General features: G+C 43.8%; 1 protein-coding gene and 1 long non-coding RNA gene across 2 annotated transcripts in view; one reads left to right on the top strand and one right to left on the bottom strand.

Annotated features, from left to right (window-relative positions):
• The window catches only part of Tnni3k (TNNI3 interacting kinase), a 259,531-nt gene extending 243,647 nt beyond the window's left edge, over positions 1 to 15,884 (top strand). The window contains 2 exon segments of the mRNA XM_021157700.2: positions 9,425 to 9,504; positions 15,432 to 15,884. Coding sequence (XP_021013359.1) covers positions 9,425 to 9,504; positions 15,432 to 15,508 — 157 coding nt within the window. The 3' untranslated portion in view covers positions 15,509 to 15,884.
• A 3,042-nt stretch (positions 15,885 to 18,926) lies between these two features.
• The window catches only part of LOC110291717, a 10,362-nt gene continuing 4,643 nt past the window's right edge, over positions 18,927 to 24,645 (bottom strand). The window contains exon 3 of the long non-coding RNA XR_002377600.1: positions 18,927 to 19,360. This is a non-coding gene — a long non-coding RNA (uncharacterized LOC110291717). The remainder of the gene's footprint in view (positions 19,361 to 24,645) is intronic.

The following is a 24,645-nucleotide window of genomic DNA, read 5'->3' as shown; positions in this document are numbered from 1 at the left end:
AAAAAAAATCACTAAACTGTTGCTGCAGCCTCTCCTTATCCTTGAGATTGCAGACACTAAGTATCCCCGGTAAACAGAACAAACAGAACACCTAGGTCTTTCCATACATTCCTACCATGCCCTATCCTCAGATGACCCAGATGACCCTGTGCTCCCTGACCCAGAACTCTCTCTGCCCTTTCCATTTTGGTAGGAAGAGCGCACTTCAGGGTACACCTGCATTTCCCTTCCCCAGCTGTTAGAGTCCACATGTAACACATTCATGTCTGTGTCTTTAGGATGTAGCCCAAGCCCTGCCATTGTGCTTTGCTGGGTATTAGCCATGGGTGTGTGTGGCTGGGAGTACACTGGCTTCTAGAGCCAATAGTTTATGAAGCAGAAGTAGCAAGTGATTTAGCTGCTACTTGGTTGAGTGTGAATTAATACTATGTAACTAAAGCATGACTTACTCCTTCCCAGCCTCAGTTTCTTCGCATGTCAAGGGACTCGCTAGGTCACGTTAATGCTGTCTGTAAGGCATCTGGCAGTGACATGTAACCAGTTGACATTCAACAATGTCAGTTTCCCCTTTGTACTTAAGACTCCAACCTACCACAGACAGCGAGGAGTGGGGCATCCTGGGTCAGATTCCTGACTCCTCTATAATATTGATATCTGAATCTGGAAAGGTCTGAAGAGCTCACTTCACATCTCAAGATCCCACGTTGCTTCTTGGAAAATAAGTCCTAGAAAAATGGGGCAGGGGTGGGGGTGGCTTTCGATTTCTGTGCTTGCTGAGGCCTCTGAGGTATAAAATATAATTTTTCCTTTTCTTTTTTGAAATAACAGTGAGTGCAGGAGGTGGGCTTGGAAGCGTTTGCCTTCAAAGAAGTTATCCTTTCAAGAATATTCCTCACTTCAGCAGTTATGGCCTGCCCTGCTTATGTGGTGCTTTGCAGCTCTAACTCAGTCATACCTGCTAAAATTTTGAGATAAACTGAGTGGTTTGGGGGGGCATCGCTGTTGAGCACACTAGTGATTCACTGGCTGTCAAGGTTTTAGTACATACCTTAAGCAGCACTTTCCTTAGTCATAAATCGTTGGCTAATTACTTTTTCCTTTTAAAACGGGGGAGCTGAGTGGGGCCTTGGACATTTGCCTACCGGCTCAAGCAGAGCCCTGACCTGGTTGCTTGCCAAGCCTTTCTGGGATTTCATAGGCTGGGGTGATCTGCCACTGAAAGAAAATTGATGGGTCTGATTTTCCTGCAAGAGAGATTTTGCACTGATCATCGGCTCCGTAAAGATTTCAGCTATTGCCCGTTCTATATAATGGCAGCAATAAATTTGTTTTAATTTGGGACATTCTTAAGCGCAGAATTTGTATATTGACAAATACAAAACAATGCTGTGCAAACAGCCAGGATAAAGTCTTGGATAATAAACAATGTGATTTTAGTAGATAAATTAACCCATAAAAGTATAATTAGACTGTTTCCAAGTGAGGCCGAGGTGCTTGTGATTCTGATAGAAACGCTGCCTTTCCCTTTGTGCGAGAGAGAAAATATGAGCTGCAGGAAAGACGCCACGGAGCAGAGCAAGGCGTTTATCCCTCACGGTAGATCCACTTTAAATAGAACAATTTGTTTCCAGCTAAAGGCCAAAAGGTCCAGCCAACCCACTCAGCCTTTTCCATGGCCAGCACTGATGTTGCAGTACAAACACCTTTATTAGCATTTCAGCTGCAGTTTCTCTGCCTTTTCCTTGACTCAGTTCTTTAGATGGGTGTCAACCAACTAAAATTCTGATAGAATTTATCTATGTGGGCTTCATTTTCAATGAAAGAAATGTCTCCCTACATGGATATATTCCCCTTGGAGAAGCACACAAGGGTCTGCCTGGCCAGGATGTTTATACTAATAGCCTTACATAGGAGCATGGTTTTGACAGATGGCAAAAAGATCCAATAAACCACAAAACAACATTTGCAAAGCTGCAAGGCCCTGGATGGCATTGTCTTATTTGAAGTCCAAATTTCTAATTCTTCCAGAATTCAGGTAGCCCGAGGACATTGTTAGCTCATAAAAGCTAATTGGACCAATTACAATGGAAGAATATTTTGCCCAGAGTGTTTAATCACACCAGTCACCTAATGATTTTTCTTGTTGCTCAATGTAGCTAGCTAGGGCTGTTTACAGGAAGATGAATCCATGTATGCAGCTTACAACATTGCCCAAAGCAGTGGGGAGTCGATCATAATGCTGAATTTTAAAAGATGTGTGTGTGTGTGTGTGTGTGTGTTTAGGTGTATATGTGTGTATTTATGTGAATGTATGTGGTGTGTGCATGTTTGTATGTATGTCTATGTATGTGTGCATGTGTGTATGTATGTATATGTGTTTTGTATATAAATGAATATGTATGGGCATACCTTATTTTTAACATCTCTGCAGGGAGACAGTCACACAAGTGTGGCCATTAAAAAGGAACAGTGTTCAGAAAGTCAAGCAAAGTAAGACATGAGGAAGATGATCCTGTGAGAACCAAGGATGTTTATAATGAGGAATTTAGTGTTCATTTTTACGCACCATATTTCAGTGAGTTCCCAAATGATTAAATAGTGTGGTATATGATGCAGTTAAACAGACTGTAGTTTACTGAGAAAAGTTGGGTTTGAAGATTAGAAGGCATTTTGTTTGAGCTCTCCTTCAGCCTCTTGCCAACCCTGAATGTTGGTGCCCAGCATCTGAACACTATGAGTTGGACTCCCTATCACCACAGTGTAGAGATAAAGTCTGTACTTTCTCTGATGTCATGGGGGCTTTTAGCAAAATGTTACACACTAAGCAACAAAAAGTGTGTGCAGTCTGCAGACCTCAGTAAGCATAGGCAATTGCTGTCATCATTATATCTCTGTGGTTGGACTTAAGTGTTCTGCGGCTTTTATTCCATTCTTACATTAAAGTCATGGACAACAGTATACATTAACCATAACTCATTAAACCACAGTCCCAATGCTGCAGGTGTCACCCAAGAAAGAAGGTAATGAAGACAGAAGGGTTTCTTTTGGGGGCCTATTTGGAATGTCACACAGACAGAAGCACTTAGGGCTCTAAGAAATATTTGGGGAATCCAAAAGAGCCCGGAGCCGAACCTGTGATTCATTTTCCAAACCAGAAAGCAATTGGCAGGCCGTGGTCTGGAAACAACAGCTCTATCTGATTTGGAGGCTCTAAATGGGACCATTTGGACTCACTGTGACACTGTGACACTTACCATGACACCGGCTCATGCTCCAAATCCAGGGAGATGGCAGGAGAGATTCCCAGTCTGTTCAGACAATATTTTCCTTATTTTTTCTTGGACATTGCTTAAGAAACATCTTTTCGGATAAAGACTGTCACTGTTGGTTTTAGGAGACTCCCCACACACACACACTCACCTCTCAAGCACTGTAGCATGAATACTCACAAAATGACCTATACAACCCTTGGTGAAGCCTTTCTGACTTCCCCAGAGCCAGCCTTACACAGCCAGTCTATCAGCCCCAGTGATGGCTTTCTGTGAAATGCCTTCTGCAACACTCTGCTCAGTTTCATCTTGGTGGCATTGTGACTCTTCCTCAGAAATGAGGCACTAAAGGAGATGACCCTCTCAATCAGATAGCATGGCTCAAATGGACTATCCATAAAAAGGCTACAAATACCACACTCTATGTATATCCAGGAACAGTATGGTGTATGTGTGTGTGTGTGTGTGTGTGTGTATGAGTGTGTGAATGTGTATATGAGTGTGTGTGATAGAATGTGTGTGCATATAAGTGTGTATGTATATATATATAGTATGTACATAATGTGTGTGTGAGTGTATATGACAGAGAGAGATTGTGTGTGTAAGAGACTGTGAGAATGTGTATGTGTGTGGCTGTATGTGATAGAATGTTAGTGTGTGAATATAAGTATGTATGTATGTAGTATGTGTACATATGTGTGTGTGCGTGAGAGATTGTGTGTAAATGTGAATGTGTATTGTGTTAGTGTGTGTGACAGAATGTGAGTGTGTGAATATAAGTGTGTATGTATGTATTATGTGTGCATATGTGTGTGAGTGTGTATGGGAGAGAGAGACATAGTGTGTGTGTGATAGAATGTGAGAGTGTGTATATAAGTGTGTATGTATGTAGTATGTGTGTGTACGTGTGTGTGTATGGGAGAGAGAGAGTTTGTGTGTGTGTGTGTGTGTGTGTGTGTGTGTGTGTGTGTGTGTGTGTGTGTGTAAATAAGATACTCATCCCTGGGTGAGAGTCAGATCAGAGCCCTCAGATAAGAAAGATCAAGATCTGCCTAAATGGAAGTTGGCATCTCACTCAACTTTGTAATATGCTAGGTTCTTATCAGTTCATGCCATCCATGAATCTCTTCTGGAAACACAAGGAACAGAGTAACCAGAGACATTGCCTTCTATGACTTCCAGAGACATCTTTGTACCTGACTACAATAGCTGCCCCAGCTTTGGCTCTCACATATCCTTGGAGAGGGTGATTATAACCCTTTGGGAACTGCTCAATTTGTTTTCAGACTTTTGACTTAATTATTAACAATGCTTAAGGCTCAGCCTAACCCTGTAGTCACCACAAGGGGCTAATGTAGACCCTGTTGCTTCTGAGTGTCCAGCCACATGTCCTTTGACACGAGCCACATGTCCTTTGACCCCTTTCCACTGGCCAAGCAGGAATGAGATTCTGCCTAGCATCTGCTAGAAGCTGAAGTGTGTTCCATCCTGATGGCCTCCCCCTACTCAATCCTAACCACAAAGCAGAGCTATGTAAATTCCAGCTCTTACTCAACTTTGATGGCCTCTAGTAATGTAAGTAGTTTCAAATGGGGTATAGAAACTCTGTCCTGTCTCTCTAAAACATTGCTTAGGACAATGTCCATTCACCCAGAGGCTGAGGCAGTAGGTTCTCTAGCAGCCTCAGGTGAAGAAGCAGGGGGACTTGCCAGGAAGTCCTCTATCTTCACATACTCCTCTGTGATCCATAGCTCTGTGGCCTTACGTATCTCTTGATTTTTTTCAGTTGATAACTTTTGTATGATGTACTTGTCTTTCACATCAATGGCTGCATTCATTTCAGCCAACAGCACTAGCTGTGCCTGTGCAAGCTGCAGAATCCATGGGGACTGTTTAGTTCAAAGTGAAAAGCTGTTCAGTACTATCATGTATTGTATAAGTTCATACAAAACAGCTATAAAACCATCTTGTTCTTATCTTACAAAAGAAAAATTTACCTTACACTCACAAAATATGCATATAGGATTTCCTTGTCACATACACACCCATACACATACACTTACATAAACATATACCCATACATATACATACCCATCACATACCCACATCCATACATAAACATATACCTATACCCATACATACATATATGCATCTACGTACCCATATAGCCATATGCTTACCCTTACCCATACTCAGACATATACATATACTCATATATATATACATATATATATACTCATATATATACCCATACATACATATATATATGTATATATATATACCCATACATATACATGTACCCATATGCATACCCATACATACACGTACACACACACACACACATAAACACACAGTCATTCTTTTAGAATAAGAAGGCTTCCTAGTTTCCATAATGATTGAGTAATGTCCATCATTCAGACACTTGCAAAGTGGAAACAGAGGGTCTAGATTCAAAGTTATGCTCAGTGAGTCAGAGCCCAGCACAGGCTACCTGAGCTCAGAATACAAACAAAATAGAAACAGAAGCCAATGGAACTCGCAGAAGCCAGGGTGTGCCTTACCTGCGATGAGCTCACAGACACAGGCATTGGCTTTGTGGTCGCTGCATCGCTGGACCGGCCATGTTTTTGTAGTCACTACCTCAGCCAAGTCCTGATACCCAAATTAAACTGAAAGCCTGTGAAACCTTGCTGAAGGTCGAGGGTGCATGGGTGTGAAGAGCTAGCTTCGTTGATCAGGGTCTAGTTTCTTCTTTTGTTTGGCCTGAGTATGATTGGCTTCCATCTGTCTGTCATCTGAGAAGAGAGTCCAATGCCAGTGGGTGTGACATCTCCTAGGGAAGGTTAAGTTCCCTGGCATGAACTGCATTCAGACACTGAACACCCAGGGCATCCTGGAGATAGGCTTTTATTCACAGGAAATCAGATAGCCATTTGGTGATAAAGTATTTATTCCCCATTACTGTCTTGTTGCCAAGACTACTGCACAAAGCCCGTTGCTTAAATGGTGCTACAGTCTCAACAAGACCACATTCACATACTGAAACAAGAAATTAAAATTTAGAAAGTAAATCAACAGTCTGTAGCCAGAATTGTGTGCTGTTTACTGTTTACTGTTGATTGAGGTGACTCTGTCATACTTTGAATCAATAGAATTCTCTCTTCAATCATTCCCTTCCTCCGAGAAACCTTCTTTGCAGCTTAAGGAAAAGGAACCTAGCGATGCTGTTATTTTTAAGGCAGTTACGTATGAGCTGATGCTAGCTTTCAGAACTCTGACTTCTCTAAAGCTACGACTTTGAAGCACTTGATTTTATTTAACACTTGATTTCATTTTGATGGTAAAATCTGAAGAAGCCACTGAGAGTCCAACAATATTGAACAGGATCTTGGTCCCATTCTATGTAGCTGAGTTCAATAGTATACAAATACAGGCAATTTTACATCAGAGCAGAATCACAGCAGCACTGTGATTACAGCGTGGAGTACTGAAGGTGTGGGAGAGGCAGAGGCCATCTCCAGGGGTCTTCACAGGGCAGACTGACCTGGAAGGATACCAACCACAAGCAATTTTTACTGACTATTTCCTAAACTCTAGCACGGAAGAGCTTTTAATTCTCACAGTAAACCCCCTAATTCAAGCCTTCTCTGCCTCCCGCTTTGCAGATGCATGACCTAGTCATAAGACAGTTATTGTCACAGAGTAACCAGCAAAAGACACATAATGCTACTCTAGCAGTCCAGCTTAGAATTCCCATCCCTAGGCATAACATATAGAATGCCCTCTCCTAGCTATAACATATAGAATGCTCACTCCTAGCCATTACATACAGAAGTCTCATACTAAACTATAGGATATAGAATGCTCATCCCTTACCATAGCATATAGAATGTCCACTCCTAGTCGTAACAAAGAATGCCCATCTCTAACCATACATATTGAATGTCCATCCCTAGCCACAATATGTAGAATGTCCATTCCCTGCTATAACATATAGAATGTTCACTCCTAGGCATAACATATAGAATGCCCATCCCTAGTCTAAACATATAGAATGCCCACTCTCAGCCATAACACACCCTGCTTCCTCTCAGGGGCAAATGAGACGCCAAATACACATGCAAGCAGGGCGAGCAGTTTAGCCACAGTCATGAGGAACAGAATTCTTGGGACTGTTTCAAAAATCTAATGTCAGTTACTATGGCCAAACTTGTGTTGATGTGGTGCCAGGGGGCCTTGTGAAGAACAGTAGACTCTAAGACTCAAAGAAAGCAAATACAGATGCGTGGAATGCTCAGCCTCTGACCTGTGGGACCCAGGGCAAGTGGGAGCAGGCTGAGCTAAGGATTTTGCTACAGATGTGCCGAGTGGAGTAAGGATTGAGTGGCACGCATCATTTAAGAATTCAATCATTTATTCAATTCTTCAACACTATTGGCTGGGTTCCTTCTATGTGCCAAGGTGACTCTGAGAGTTGAGGGAATGGCAGGGAATAAGAAATTATTTATTGTATTTATTTATTTATGTATTTATGTATTTATTTATTTATTTATTTATTTATTGTTTAATATTATTTAAATATTTATTAATTATTTATTGTACATTAAGATAGAATTGTCAGTGTATACATAAGCAGATAGCAAACAAGTTCCAAAATAAATGATGCCATCATGAAATGGAATGACCACACCAGAAGACAGGCTACTTTGCAATAGCCATCAGAGGAGAAGAGGCTGAGAAAGCAGCGAATGAAATGAAGTTTTCGTGACAGAGGAGCCTGCCATGGGGGAAGGCAAGGCAGATGTTCTGCAAATAAGGATCTGGGTCCTATGGAAGGAGTGCTGGAGGGCAAGTCAGCAATGTGGAGGCTCCAAGTTGGAGCAAGAAGGGCTTGAAGGTCAGAGGCTTCTATGGAGAGCAGCAGAATATGTTGGAGAGGAGGCAGAATCTGCTGAAGGCAGCAGAGCATTTTCACTGTGTCCCAGATGAACTAGGAACCCACTGGGAGGTTTAAGCAGGCAGATGTCTTAACCTGCTTTATATTTTGAAATGAACACCATGGAAAATATGAGAAGAACGTATCGCTCTGTGACAGGGGTGAAAGCCAAGAGACCAATTAGGAGAAGAACTGCCTAAGTCCTGAGCAAAGAGATTCCCTTAATAGACTCGAGATGGGTCGAGCTGGCAGTGTTTGGAGCCAAGCTGAAGAAGCCTTGACTGCAGCGCAGACTGTGGAAGATATTCCAGACTCTGGCTGACATTGGTGTCAGGGACCAAAGCCAAGGAGGTGGCTGGGGATCAGGGCTAGGGAAGGGTGGTTCTGGGCTCCTCAGAGCAGCTCTTCTGAGATTGCAGCTGTGTGGTATGTGCAAGGGCTGGCAGAGGTGATAAGTTGGGGATAGGGGGCGGGGTTGTCTGTACAATCCAGTTGTGAGATCAGTAACTGGGAAGGAAGTCACCTCTTAAACAAACCCAAGTAGAAATTGGGGGAAAGAGGAGGACCAGGGAAATGCATACCTGAGAAACAGATATGTGCAGGCTGTGGGAAGTAGAGTTCTAGATGAATCACATGCCCAGCCTCTGGAGGCCCTTTCCTGGCATTCTGTTGTCTGACTGTGAATTAAGATGGTGGTGCTGCACTGATGCAGAATTAATTAAACTACCGGATGCAAGTGTCCCCACTTACTATCTCAGCCCTGTGGAGGTCCCATTCCATAGAGTGTCCAGAGTATGTCACGTTTATGTAGACCTACTAAGACATTAATGTTCTCAGCTGCCTTTAAGTCAAGATTTAAATATGTGTCACATCTAGGCTCCATACTTTTTGTTTATATCCAACCACTAAAAAAAAACATGCTGAAAATGTTGGGGTCATCTCTTATTGTACAAATATAAAAACTGAGCCTCAGGTAGAGTGTATCCCCAGGTTACACGCTGGCAACCATAGCCAATGAGGAAGAGAACAAGACTCTGCACTTAGTTCTAACTCAGCCCAACAGTTCTGAGCTCATCCTAAACAAGATGTTATAAAGCCGAATCTCGTTGACCTCTCGTTGACATTTCTTGGGATCTATGCTGGGTGACTGAATTTTATGTTTTATGACATTTCATGAGCCCAGCACCCCATATAAAGCTGTGTCTCATTTGTTTTCTAGTGTTGGGACACACACTAATCCAGGCCTGTCTTTGGAGGAAATGAACAGAGGTGCCCAGTATTCAGCTGTTGACAAATATGGTAAGTAACAGACATCAAGGAAATCACTCCTGGGAGGGTGGTGCTCACTCGTGTTGGTAGTGAGGGAGACATTTTTGTATTTGATAATAACCAGAAATGATAGGTAATTTTAAAATGTTATGTAGACTCTAACTCTGATCTTGAAGTCTTTATAACTCTACAGTTATATTCAAGCTTAATAAAGTGTGTCAGACTCTGTGTGAATGTGAGTGTACATGATGTATGTGTGAGAGAATGTGTATGCGTGTGTGTAAGGATGCACAAGTGAAAGTATTGCATGTGAATGTGAGTTCAAGGGTACATGCATGTGTGTATAAGCAGAATGCACAGAATGTACATGAGCGTACGTCTGCATGGGAGTGTACACTGTTTGGAGAGACTGTAAGTGAGTGCAAATCTGTGTTTCATGAAGTCCTAAGAAGATACAAGGTCTTTGTGTAATAATCTCTGGCCCTCCTGGCACTGTAAGTCCTTTACCAGGAAGTTCTCACAGTTGCATGCCCTTGGGAGGGTTATTCACATGAGCTGAGCACAACAGAGTTTAAAGCAACCCATCCCTCCACCCCTTCAAACAGCTGGCAGGGAGGCACAGGAGAGCAGCCTGGGCCAGCCTCACAGGAATGCTCCACGGCAAATTAACACAGCTCTTTGAAATAATTAAAATTTGATTCTGGCCCCTGGAAACCAAGGGAAACACAGAAGCCTTTAACATCAACTGCATTAGGATGTTTGGATAAATTGGGAATTCCTGTAGATAAATATGACATAGTTAACATTTCCTCCTAGAAATATCATATCATCTAACCTTAAATACCACCATCTAAGGGTAGGGCCATGATGTCCTTTATTAGCCTTTAAGTCTGAGAGGATCTATATTAGCTTAAATATTAGTCCAATGATGCACTGTTTCGTGGCCACTTCGTTTTAATGCATGGAAGACTGAACACATCAGTTAAACGCAGCAGCAGATTTGTTTCTAGAGCTATGTTTCAGGAAAGATGGAACTGCCTTCTCTGATTTCAGTGGCTCTACACCATAGAGCACCTACATTACAGGACCCATGCTCTTTGTCCATAACCATGGAAAACCTTGAAGAAACAAAGGGTGTTTACCCCTGATTAGATGTAAGACAGTGAGCACTGGCCATCTTGAGAAACTTAGAGGAAAGGGTTCTGTTCTCCTAGTGTGTGTTAGCATGCAGACCGGTTCCTGCCACTAGCTTTGCAGAGTAGTTGGTAAGTCCAGGATCCTTCTTTCAATAGATAATACTATGTTTTTTCAGTGCTTCACAGCAGCATACAGGGAAGCCTGTGTGCCCTGGGACTGGTAGGAAAGCTTTCCGTGATGGGTTCAACGTGAAGCTGCTCTTTACCCCAAAGATAATTAAAAAAAAAAAAAACTTTTAACAAGTTTTAACAAGTTTTTTTTCACCAAATTTATTTTATTTTATGTGTGCCTTGTTTGCATGCATGTCTATGTACTACATGCAAGTTGGTGCCATGAAGATCAGAACAGGGCATCAGATCCCCTGGAACTGGAGTTTCAGATGTTGTAAACCACTGTGTGGGCACTGGGAACTGAACCTGGGTCACCTGCAAGAGTAGCCAGCTCTCTTACCTGCTAGGCATCTCTCCATCCTCCTGAAGATTTCTTCTTAAAGGCCCAGAGAGCCAGCCAATATTTCAGAATGGATGTAAGACAGGTACATGTCCCTACTCTGAGCTGAGGACTGTTGGCAGTTGGTGAGTCCTGGTAGGTTGGCCATGCTCAGAGAATTCCCCCAAAATGAAGCAGAATAATACTATAGTAATAATGTAAATGTCTGCTTTTCCTCAACATCTCTGTACCAGGCCCAGGTGAATGCATTAGGGTGTTTGGATGGAGTGAGAATTCTTATAAAAAAGAATATATATTTTCTTATATTTTTACTTCCTCCTAAAAATAGCTGTTTGCACACCTGACATTACCCTTTTCTTTCTTTTCTATTTTGATTGTATTTTTTCAGTTTTCTTGTTTCAGGCAGTATTTCTCTATGTATTAGCCTCAAACTCACAGAAATCTTCCATTTCCCAGACTGGCTTTACTTGCATTCCCTACAATAGCAACCTTGTGAACTTTCTTCTTTTAGGTGATTTTTAATGAGAATTTCAAGGGCATTTACAATGTATTGGGATCATATTTATCCCCACTCTCCCTATGCAGATTCTTGCTTCCCCTGTACACACCCTGCTGCTGACTTCAGATCTTTTATTAGTAACATCACGAACCCCTTTAGTGTAGACCATATGTGAAGGGATACAGGGCCATCCATTGGAGGAGCATGGCCAACCTACCAGGACTTACCAACTGCCAATTGTCCTCAGCTCAGAGTAGAGAGTTACATACCTGTCTCCCATCCATTCCGAAATATTGACTGCCTTGACCTCACGCAGGCCCTGTGTGGGTTACCATAGCTACCGTGAGTTCATGTTTGCTGTGCTGGCTAGTTTTATGTCAACTTGAAGTAAGCTAGAGTCATTGGAGAGGAGAGACCCTCAATTGAGAAAATACCTCCATAAGATCAGGCTGTAGGCATTTTCTTAATTAATGATTAATGGGGACGGGCCCAGCCCACTGTCAGTGTTGCCATTCCTGGGCTAATGGTCCTAGGTGCTATAAAAACACAGACTGAGCAAGCCAGTAAGCAGCACCCCTCTATGCCCTCTGCATCAGCTCTTGCCTCTATGTCACTGCCGTGTTTTAGTTCCTGTCCTGACTTCCTTTGATGATTAACAGTGATTTGGAAGTGTAAGCCAAATCAACCCTCACCTCCTTGACTTGTTTTCGGTCATGCTGTTTTATCACCACAGTAGGAACCCTAACTAAGCAAACCAACCACCATGGACGTTCCCTGCCCAGCGGACACTGCCCTGCTGAACTCCTTTGTTTGCACTGTTTGAGCCCTTTCCCATGCTTCTCTCTGAGCCAGGATCCATAGGTTGATCTGTTTGTTCAATCGGCAGAAGTAGAGTATGGAGGTAAAACTGAACATAGAGCTCCTCACACTTAACTCCAGACTGCTCCCCGTAAGTGGTAAAACACAGAGATGTATTCAGTCTCTTCCTGGACTCCGCAGTCAAATTCTAGCTGAGCTGATCTTCAGCTTACTAAGGATCCAAGCCTTATGTGTCTGCCTTGAACCTGGCAAAGGGACATCGGTGTGAAACACTCACCTCAGGGACCTGCTGACTTGGTCACTCATCCCTGAAGGATGAGTGACATCCACTACCCCCTGTGGGAGCCATACTAACTGTCGGGTTTTCACTGGAGTCAGTGCAGTAAGAAGTGAAACCATGTATCCACGGCGCGCTTAGTAAAGCCCTGTTGAAGTCCAGAGTGACACTGCAGTTCATCTGGCAAAAGAAATGTTTTTACACTACAGTACTGATTCTGCTTTAGTGACCACCAGTTCAGTGAAGTAACCCAGTCACAAAAGAACACACATGGTATACACTCGCTGATAAGTGGATATTAGGCAAAAAGCTTGAATAGCCACGATACAATTCACAGACCATATAAAGCTCAAAAAGAAGGAAGACCAAAGAATGGATGCTTCAGTCCTACTTAGAAGGGGGAACAAAATAATCATGGGACGTAGAGGGTAGGAGGAACTTTGGAGGAAGAGAGGAGGGGGAGGGGAAAAGGGGGCAGGACCCTGTATGGGAAGACATGGGGTGGAGAACGGTCAGGAAATTCAACAGAGGTATGAAGCAATGGGGCATGGGAAACTGAGGGAGCCACCAGAAAGTTCCAAAAGCCAGGAAATCAAGAAGCTCCCAGGACCCAACCGGGATTAGATTAGCTGAAATATCCAGCAAAGGGGAGAGAAAACCTGTAGAGATCATATCCAGAGTTTAGGCACTGCCCACGATTGAGGGATGGGGCCACCCACCCATCTCAAAAATTTTTAACCCGGAATTGCTCCTGTCTAAAGGAAATACAGAGACAAAGAATGGAACAGAGACTGAAGGAAAGGCCATACAGAGACTGCCCCACCTGGGGCAGATCCATCCCATCTGCAGACACCAAACCCAGACACTATTGTGGATGCCAAGAAGTACTTGCTGACAGGAGCCTGGTATAGCTGTCTCCTGAGAGGCTCTGATAGAGCCTGACCAATACAGATATGGATGCTCACAGCCAACCATTGGACTGAGCATAGGGACCACAATGGAAGAGTTAGGGGAAAGACTGAAGAAGGTGAAGGAGGTTGCAACCCCATAGGAAAACAACAATATAAAGCAACCAGACCCCCCCCCCAGAGTTCTCAGAGACTAAACCACCAACCAAAGAGTACACATGGAGGGACCAATGGCTCCAGATGCATATGTAGCAGAGGATGGCCTTATCTGGCATCAATGGGAGGGGAGGCCTTTGGTCCTGTCTCCACAGTAGGATTCCCCAGTGTAGGAGAATGCTAGAGTGGTGAGGCAGGAGTGTGTGGGTGGGTGGGGGAGCACCCTCATAGGAACAGGGGGAGGAGTATGGAATAGAATATTTGCAGATGGTAAACAGAGAAAGGGGATAACATTTGAAATGTAAATAAATAAAATATCCAATAAAATGAAAAACAAAACAAAAAAGTTTTAGTGATGTGGGTCAGCTTGCTCACATATAATATACCTTGCAATGCACACATTCAGGCACATAGGCGTTCACACACTTGCAGGTACAACATGCACATACACACACGTGCACGTACAACACATGTGCACATGTTCGACACATGCATACACATGCATACAAACATGTCTATGTACACACACACGTGCACATGTTCAATACATACACACACATGCATATAAACATGTATGCATATGCACATGGGTGCACATACACACATACACATGAGCAGACTCACTCACATGCACTTACAGGCATGTGTACACACATTGGCCCTCAGTGCTGACCTGGTCCAATCCTGACAGAGGAAATAATCCAAGCCCATGCTCAGCAGTGTCTCCATGCAGGAGGGTTTCTGATGGCATGCTATCTAAGAGAGTTTGACAGATTTTTTTTTTCTTTTGAAAGTGAGTATGTCCAAAATTCCTGCATGTGGCTACATGGCTTAAAGGTAACACCAATGTCTGTGTTGGCTCAGATAATTGAACTTTCAATGGGGACTAAACAGGCAGCAACTACTGATAATCCACCCAAAAATTTTTTTTAAACCCGTGTGTGTTTCTGTACCAGAGCGGAGAGAGAGCGGCTCCCTGCTCTCACTCCCTGCCTTACTCTAGAACTAAGAGGTCCATTCGTGGAGATCCCCGGGCTGTTGTACCAAGTACCACTGATATTCAGACCTAAGGACTTAACAGGCACTTAAAATTAAGCAGCTAGGGAAACAATGAGGCAACCTTCTCCAGGCTGCTATCCTTTTCCCATAAGCACCATCTCTACCTTCCCTCTCAGCCCATCCTTTCCTTCAGCCCCTGGTGTTGCCTGCCACTTGTGTCAGGCACATGACGGCTTTGTAATAGGCACTAACTATTCTCCCATCTACTAAGACGAAGAAAAATTTAAGCTGACAGATGTCCCAAAGACAGCAAACATTGGAGCCATAATGCGTCTGCCTGGCATGAAACTCGTTCTTAGCCATCACGGCACCTTCCTTCTAGAAACGTGTCCTGCTTTCCTGTAAACCCAGCATACTAACCACCAACCAGCATGTTCAAAGCAGACATGAGTCATGGGTATCCATCTGGCATCAACTCCATGCTTCCATTTTAAATCTTAGCATCCCCAAGGACTCTGATCCAGCCTTCATTCCCAGGGATCTGGAAGGACAGTCTGGTAGCTGTGTGCAGCACTGGATTCCGCTGGTTACAAAAGCAGGGAGATGTGCTGGAAGGTCAATAAGTAACAACTGAACTTCTTTTCTGATGCAGGCTACGTGTCTGATCCCATGAGCCCCATGCACCTCCACTCCCGCCGGAACAGTGGCAGCTTTGAGGACGGCAACTGACAGGTCTGACATACACCTAAGGGGAGTTTTCCCATCAGACTGACAGCAGTGATTTTATCCATGGCAGGCTCACTTCCAATTATAACGCTCTGCCCTCTGAGGTCTCTTCAAATCGACTTGCTTATTCTGCGCTCATGTAATTCCCTTCTACGGGGTAGGCTTTCAATTGCTCAGAGCATGAAGTACCAAGGAGCAGATACAGACCGTGCATGAGGAATTGTTCTTAGTTTGATATTTAAAGTCCTTAATTGCCTGGGGGTGGGGTTCAAGTCTGTGTAGATGGCTGGGCTGATCCTGATGTATTCCTAGATGGAACTATGTGGGCTTGTGTTTGAGCATCTCTGGTTAGGTTTCTTAAAATATGTTCACTGTCTTAACTCCTGTTACCTCTGTTGTTAATTCTGTGATTAAAGACTCTCAGGTGGTCTAGAACATGGGTTCAGATGTATGTGCCTCTTATTCTAACAGGGATTCCACTGAACGGACCTCTTTTCAGACAGACTTATTAAAGCATGAAGCATGTGGTTAGCTAGCCTGCTTCCTTTCTCTTGACTGGGCTTTCTTTACCTGAGCAGCCCCTTAGTGTTAGTAACAAGATGTCATTAATGGCATCTGTTATGAAATCAACACACTAACGCCAGACTAGAATTTCATACAGGCATGAAGTATCAGCTACCTTCAAGAAATGAGAGGTCTGGGATGGAGAGATGGCTCAGTGGGTAAAGGCAATTTGCTCAAGCCTAAAAACCTGCATTGATCCTCAGGAACCACACGTCAGAAGAGAGAAGCAACCAACTCTTGCAAGCTGTCCTCTGATCGCCTTACTCCAGCTCTGGCATGTGTGTACACATGCACACACTCAATAAATGTCTTAGCCAGGGTTTCTATTCCTGCACAAATATCATGACCAAGAAGCAAGTTGGGGAGGAAAGGGTTTATTCAGCTTACACTTCCATAGTGCTGTTCATCACCAAGGGAAGTCAGGACTGGAACTCAAGCAGGTCGGAAAGCAGGAGCTGATGCAGAAGCCATGGAGGGATGTTCTTTACTGGCTTGCTTGCTCTGGCTTGCTTAGCCTGTTCTCCTGTAGAGCCCAAGACTACCAGCCCAGGGATGGTCCCACCCACAAGGGGCCCTTCCTCCTTGATCACTAATTGAGAAAATGCCCCAGAGCTGGATCTCATGGAGGCATTTCCCCAACTGAAGCTCCTTTCTCTGTGATAATTCCAGCTTGTGTCAAGTTGACACACAAAACCAGCCAGGACAATAAATTTTTAAAAAATTAAAAAATTAAATTATAGATCTGCCCTCCATGCCTGTAGTTAAAGCCACGGTGACAGGAATGGCCCCACCACATAAAGGTGCTCTGCTATTAAGAGAGAGACTTGGACACAAGACACTGGAAATGTTGGAATTCTAATGGTAGTTACTGCTTTGGGCCACAGCAAGAGAAATAAAATTGGCCAAGAAAAAAAAAAGGCATATTCTAAATCAAAGTGTGTTTCAAGCTTCACACTGCTTCTGTGTTCCCAGACAGGACAATTCTCTGTTGGGCACTGTGCTTGACACTGCTATGTGCTTACAGGTTGCTGTTAGTCTAGGACACCTCCTATGAGAGTTAACTCCTTGTGTAAATTTGACTAATTAATCATATGTCCAGACACCCAGTTAAACAGTAACTCTGGGTGTGTCTGTGAAGGTGATCCAGAAAGAACAATATCTGAGGCACCCTACAAGGTGGCCTGCCCCAGGTGTCTGCCCAGCATCATGCAGTCTACCAGGTCCTGTGTAGGGCTGGGGATGGGAATCTCTCTCCCTGGGCACACATTGGAATCTGCACCCTGGGCTCTCAAGCTCTCAGGCCTTTGATCTGCACATCCAGCTATTTGCTACCAGCAGGACACCAGATCTTGGAACGTTTCAACTTCTGCTATTATATGAACAGATACTACTTAAGACATATATACATATATTTCCTACATACAGGCGCGCACACACACACACACACACACATATATATGTATGTATATATATAATATACAAATATATGTATGCATTGGATACTGAAGGATGACTATCATTTATCACTTATGAATCACTTATTATCAATATTCAAGTATCTATCACCTATCACATATCTCATCATCTATTATCTATATATCCATCTATTCATCACATATCATCTAATTAGCTATTCATCTATACAACTGTCATCTGCCTGTCCTTCTGCTAACCCTCTGTCATCTATCTACCCACATATGTATCTATTGTGTACCTCTCTTTGGTTGTCCTTCTCTAGAGACCCACTAGCTGATACAACTATTTCTAGTCACAACATCTGAAACTGTCTCCAGGCAACATACACGTATACATGCCAGCACATAGGCAGAGGTGGGTAATAGAGATAGGACCATCAGTTCAAGACTAGCCTGGACAATATAGCAAGACGCTATTAAAAAAGAGAAGTCTCTTTATATTTCTCAATGTGCCCTGGAGGGCATAGCATTCTATTGAACAAATTGGGGGTTGGAGCTTGCCACTGGGGAACATCTCTCAGGAGTATTTCTTCCCCCTGAGCTAATGCGGGCTCAGATAAGTCTTCTTGCATAGGTGTGCAGGTTGACCCATGGGTATCTCAGCAGGCTCTGCTTCCCTACTGCTGTTTGAAATTATATTTCCAGAGAGCAATTTCCATCAAGAAAACAGCAATCCCACCTCTAAAATACCTCGGATTGTCTTTTTCTGTGACCCATGGTTGCAAAACCTCTAGTCCCCATGAGCTCCAATTGGCTTACGGATAACTCGGTGAAAGTCCAAGGGTATAAATTAAAACCCCGGTGTTTCCAGTCGTTTTGATCCCTTTTAAGCCAACGGCCTTTTCATACTCCTACTTGATTATTCCGGAGTGACAGGTACTGAATCTCACCAAGCATGTTCTCAAGAGGCTTTGTAAGAACAGAGCCAAAGAAGCACAGGTGACTGCTTGAGCATAAACTGGACAAAGATGCAGGTGGGGCATGGGCCCTGACTAGGGAGCACCTGTCTTCGCAAGTCCTTGCTGGGGCTAGTCTAGTCAGCAAGCCAAGAGCCAACCCAAGCTCCTCTGGGGCCTAATCTTTAATGATGTAACTAGAATGAATAAGGAGGACTGAGAGACTGATCTTAATCCAGTGTATGGACCAGCAATGCATTGATCAGAATCATGGACACTGCTGGGCTGGAGTGGGGGAGATGAAGTAGGAGTGTGTGTGCCTCCACAGATCCCCCTGGAGATGTCTTTAGTCGTGAGGAGTGTTGCCTTCTCCTGAATGCCCCTCTTTTTGCAGGGGATTGTCTAGAACAGACCCCAGCTCCTTTTTTTGTCTGCCCTGGGCCAACTCTTCTCCCCCCCCCCCCACACTGCCTGTCCTATGCCCCTGCTTTCCTCTGCTCTTGTCAAGTGTCTGCAAATAATGAGGCTAATTCGTCTTGATTCCTGAGAAGGAGAAACCTTTCCACGGAGCCATCCTGTGGCTCACAAACCCTCTTCATTACCACACCCTTAATGGAGCCTGAGGCTCATCTTAAAGTGTGTCAGAAACATAAAATTTTTCGGATATTTTTTTTTCTTTCTTGCTGAAAAGTGTCTCCCTAATTGCCTCCCTCTTCTGCTTGTAAAAAAAAAAATGGACTTCTTAGTTCGTGTTTCTGTATGCTTAGCACATTAGATATTTTTCCATGTGCATGCAGCCTTAGCTCACTCCGAAGATGTTCCATTAATTATAATTGTGAGCCATATTACAGCAACGACATGGAGAGCCATTCCAGCAGCCTGAGTATTCGGGTTAAATTATTTCCAAAGCTGACATTTCCCTAGGAAAGAGAAAAGTGGGAGCTGTTTGTAAGAAGAAAGGTTAACACTACGCAATTCATCTAAAATCAAGAGTTTCTCTGTTTTCTCTTCTTAACTCTTTCCCTTCTTTCCTTTCCCCCCTTTCTGGCTTTCCTCTCCCCCTCGCTCATTTCCTCCTCTTTTTCCTCCCTTCTAGTTTTCTCTCTCCTCCCTCCACTTCTTCCTTAGCTTCTCCCTCAGTCTCCCCCTTTCTCCTCTTAAACAATAAACACCAGCTCTAGAGTCACCTGAACCTTTGGCAATAGGGGTATGATGGTGGGTGAGCCACTTTTTAGCCTTGTTAGTCTCAGGTTTATGATTCCCAGATAATGACTCTGAGGTTTACTCTTTACTGTTCCTGAGAGGATCTCAAGCTACCTAGTATGTGATTAGTTCTGAGGTGGTACTAGCAGATGCCATCAGCTCTGACTATTGTTCTATGGCCAAGCACAGAGGCACTAAAGGTAAGTGTGAGAAAGAATAGCATTGTCTCCTCCTTGTAGAAAAACGATCAATGTCTGTAATAATATCCCTTCACCATAAAAAGTGAGCTACAGAGACTATATCTCTGAAGCAAACAGAACCAATGTCTAGTGCCCCACCCCAGTAGTAATGAGTGATTCTAGATCTGACATAATATCGGAAAAGATTCCAGTCATTTCCAAACACAGAAAACAAATAATCCCTCATAGAGGATGATGGTAAAGGAAGAGAGAGCGCATGTCCCTGGACAGATGCCTGTGAGGAAACAGAAATGTATTTTCATGTTTTTAAATGTGTTAACTGACTTCATTTTCTACAGTCCTGGAAAGAATAATTTTGAGAATTCATGTTTGGAAAAGCAGAGCTGTGAATTCAAACCTCCTAGGAGAGAGCTCAACTTCAGGTCGTGTGTGAGAGTACATTTGTACAAGTGAGCACAAAGACACACATGCCATGGCACTAGTGTGGGGGATCAGAGGACAATCTGGGGAATCAGTCTTCATCTTCCACCTTGTTTGAGACAAGGGCTCCTTGTTGCTCGCCACTGCATGTACCAAATTAGATAGCCAGCTTGTGTCTGCATAGTCTCCTGTCACAGACTTCCGTCTTAACAGATGCACACTGGAATCAATGATATGTGGATATGTGGATTCTAGGGATTGGATTCAGGTCTTCATACTTGGCAAATGCTTTATGCATTAAGCCATCTCTCCTGTCCCTGTTCCACTGTGATGTCGTGAAAGGCAGAGCTAGCTCCTGCTCACAGAGCTGGCTCCTGCTCACAGCCCAGAGCTGTGGCAAGAGTGGGCATTGTTACCTCTTTAAAGCCCAAGGAAAAACGGGGAGTGAACACAGAAGTTTCAGAGACCAAAAAAATACATCTTTCCTAATTGCTGTGGCTTATCCTTATAAAGTAAAACAAATAAGAAATTTGCTTTCTCTGTTACAGTTGCAGAAGACGTGGTCTGGCATAACAAGCCATGTTATTTTCTAGGCAGAATGAGAGAGAAATGGCTGAGGGAGACAAGCCCCTGAGCATGATGAGCAGCAACAAAGTCAGGAGGCAAAGCCTGCACTTAGGCAGCCAAGCACCTTCACCTTCTGTCTCCTCATTAGCTCTGGGAGGCAGCACAGGGATCTAGTGCAGGCTTTCCCACTGGGACTGGAATGCTTTATCTCTTCCTACTTGTCTGCTACTTAGTTACTCAAGCGTGCAGACTGGATATCTCCCCTGATCAATTCGAGCACCAAGAGGGCAAACGTGAGCCATCTGACATTTACAATCCCCTCACTGGGTCTCTGCTCTACTCGGCTGCAGCAGTAGCCCACAGTGGTCCAGGACAGTCAGCTCAATTAGCACTGTGCAGAGCCTGATTGAGAAGCAGAGTTCCTCTCTCCTCAGACACCCTCCCTTTATGAGGCTAACTAGAAATAAAAAGAGCAGGGGTTACATGTTTCTTCCTGAGCCAGAGATTCAAGACCCCACAGCAAGCTGGCCCAGAGGCAGGCTGCTAATTAAATTAGGCCCCTTGCATTAAACCCTGCCACAGGTGCTGAGCCTTCTTGATGGGAACACATTGCAGAAGCATTCCGAGCTTAGCTTTATGTGTGATTAGAGGCCTGAAAAGGATATGATCTCAGGTGTCAGTTTTTTAAGCACTGGTTCCTATGCAGAAGAAAGGCATCTCTGCCATCTTTAAGGGGAGACTTCAGCTTATTAATTTCAAAAAACTACATCTCTTCTTTTTTCCTAGTGAATCAGAAAAGAGTAAGATTGAAACAATAAATCAAGAAAGGGTAACAGGGGAAATAATGATTTGAATATTAGTTAACTTTAAGAGTTTTTCGTTTGTTTGTTTAAATTCATGGTCTTAATACCATTTCAAAAGCAGGTCTCAGCAGAAAATATCAGCTGCTTTTAATAATTATGTATTTATTCATTTATGTATTTATCTAGTAATATTGTGTGGGCATGGGCATATATATACATATATGTGTGTGTGTGTGTGTGTATATATATATATATATATATATATATATATATATGCATACCACAGTACACAATTGGAGATCAAAGAAAACTTAGACGTCAATTATTGTCTCTGTCATGTGGGCTCAGTCAGGTTCATAGGCTGTCAGCAGAAATCTCACATGCAGTTTTTACTCTGGAGCCTACATCTGGATAACTGGGGGACTTAGAGCACCCCCAGAGTTATGGCATCAAGTTGTGAATGAAAATTCCTGAAAAGAATCGCCCCTTCCACTGGACCTTCTAAGGGCAACTGACTGATTGGACCCTCAGTGATGTGAAGCAGTTGGAATATTAAAGTCCGGGACCAAACTAACTGTCCTGCACCATCTTTACCCTCTTTAGTAGCTATTTCTTGGGCTGCTCGGCGCCTGCCCAATATCTTTTTGACCACTAGGTAAACCCCAAGGGATATACAAATAGACACAACCAAAGGAAGGCTCAAGGACTGGACTACCAGAGAGTAGTTGGCACCTATGGCAGTTTTCCTTGCATTGCTACATCCTCTGTATTTAAGGTTTCCACCAGTATAATGGAAAAGTACATTGAAATACAATGTATTTTTGTTCTGTTGCAATAAAGCTTTACAAACTGTTATCACTTAGAACATGAAATTTGTGCTAACCTGTAGCTGTGCTTCCAGGCTGTAGTTACTCACATTCCTTCCAAAATGAACTGTATCTTTCACTTTGACATGAACGTTGTTGTTCTGCATCTACAAAGCCCCGGAGCAGGGGCCAGGGCAAATTACCAGAAGCTGACACTGCTGATCCCAGGACCACAGCAACAGACACAGGCACAGCACACAGGACATGAACTTAATTACACTGGTGTGCAAAGAGCCAGAGGTGCTGTGTGACCTGTTTGGCCCTAGGCTCTTAGCCTTCGGATCATCAGAGACCCCAGATGAAATTGGAGGTTCTCATTCTTACCTCCCAGGGAGGCCCAAGGGAGCAATGACACTTGGTACACACTGCCTAGCACAGTGCCCTTCCTGTGACAGCTGCTTTAATTGCTCTGCTTGCTATAGCACTGCTGGGAGAAGGGCCATGGACGCCTAAGGGACTGATCATTTGCGAATGCAAATGAGATGGTTGCAGCTTGGGAAGATGGAGGTATTGGTAATGTGAGCCCTGAATTGCATAGTCTGGCAATAGATGCTATTAATGCAAAGCACATGAAAGTAACACAAAAGCCCTACTTTATCTGCACACAATGAGGACCAGATTCACCATGTTGTTTGACAACTAGTATTAGACATCTCATAAGTGCTGTGGTGGGCAAGCATCCTCAGCTTGACTAGGTTTAGAATCGCCATGGATCACACTTCTGGGTGTGTCTAGGAGGGAATTTCCAGAAAAGGTTAACCTAGGAAACTAAACCTGCCCTGTGGGCAGCAGCAGCCGAGGCTGTGGATTCTGCGTACAAAGAAGAAAACAAGCTGAACATCAGCATTTGCCCCTCTCTGCTTCCTGGCTGTGGATGCAATGACCTGCTACCTAACACTGTTATTACTATAGACCCTTATAGTAATAGGCTGTACCATCATCCCCATGACCCCCTCACCATTGATAGGCTGTGCTTTCATCTCCATAATCCCCTCACCATGATAGGCTGTGCTCTCAAACTGTGGACCAAAGTAAACTCTTATTCCTTAAATTGCTACTTTTCAAGCATTTTGTCATAGCAATGGAGAAGTATGTAGTACTCTGGGTCACCTCAGATCTTCACATCCCACAATGCCCTTGGCCCTTAAAGAATCCGCCTTCACCACAACCAAGCTAACATGACACAACCTGTCCACACCTCACCTGGTGGCAAGTCTTGTCCTTATTCCCTTGGTCACTGAATATTCCTGCTGCTCCACATCTTACAGGCCATGGAAATGGCCTATACAGTAAACCACTGCCCACAAGAAGATGGAAGCCAGGTAATGGGTCTCCTCTCTTCTCCACAGCACCCAATGTGTGCTCACTCACTCCTAAAGCCTCTTTGAAGAGAAACTGAGAAGGAGATGTCTGGACCTCAGGCTGCTGCTAAGCTAAGCTACAGGAGGGCTGGGGGAGCTTTCCTCATGCATTTGGAAGCCACAATTGAACTTCAGCACTGAGGTCAGGTTTCTTGGTGACAACAAAGAGAGGCAGTATGCAAATAGATTAGATTTGGGGCATGAATTCCCTTTTAGTGTAATGCTTTTTATGGGATGAAGAAAGTGAGTGAGCTGGACTGCAGCTCCATTTGGATGAGCTAACCAAGGAACGAACGAGCAGGCTCAGTCCTGAGCAAGACTGGGAACATCTGTGCCCCTGATGCTTTTGGACCCCCTGCATTTACTGTTTCAGCCCCTTAAGTATGCTAACGAGGACAGTAAATAGACACCTCTGAGGAAGGGCAGGAACCCCAAAACACCCTAGGAATGTCCTTGCTGGAGCCAAGAACTCAGAAAAGAGTTCTGCCCGCTTGGTTCTTTCTTTCCCTTGTCTGGAAGCCACAGGTGAGGGTGAAACTGAGAGGTTCCAAAACCCCAAATGGCTCAGCTAACTGGATTGCTCAGCTTGGCTCCTCCCAGTGCTTACTCCCAGCTTCTGCCATAAGGCCTTTGTAAAGCTCTCTGACTTTCAGCTTGATGATAGCCCAGCCCTGAGAATTCATTCCTGCTATCTCCTCTTCTCTTCTCTTCTCTTCTCTTCTCTTCTCTTCTCTTCTCTTCTCTTCTCTTCTCTTCTCTTCTCTTCTCTTCTCTTCTCTTCTCTC

This window comes from Mus caroli, chromosome 3 (assembly GCF_900094665.2).
Source record: "Mus caroli chromosome 3, CAROLI_EIJ_v1.1, whole genome shotgun sequence".
Taxonomy (NCBI): Eukaryota; Metazoa; Chordata; class Mammalia; order Rodentia; family Muridae; genus Mus; species Mus caroli.
The sequence above is the reverse complement of the archived record's forward strand: the minus strand, read 5'-3'. Positions and strand labels throughout refer to the sequence as shown.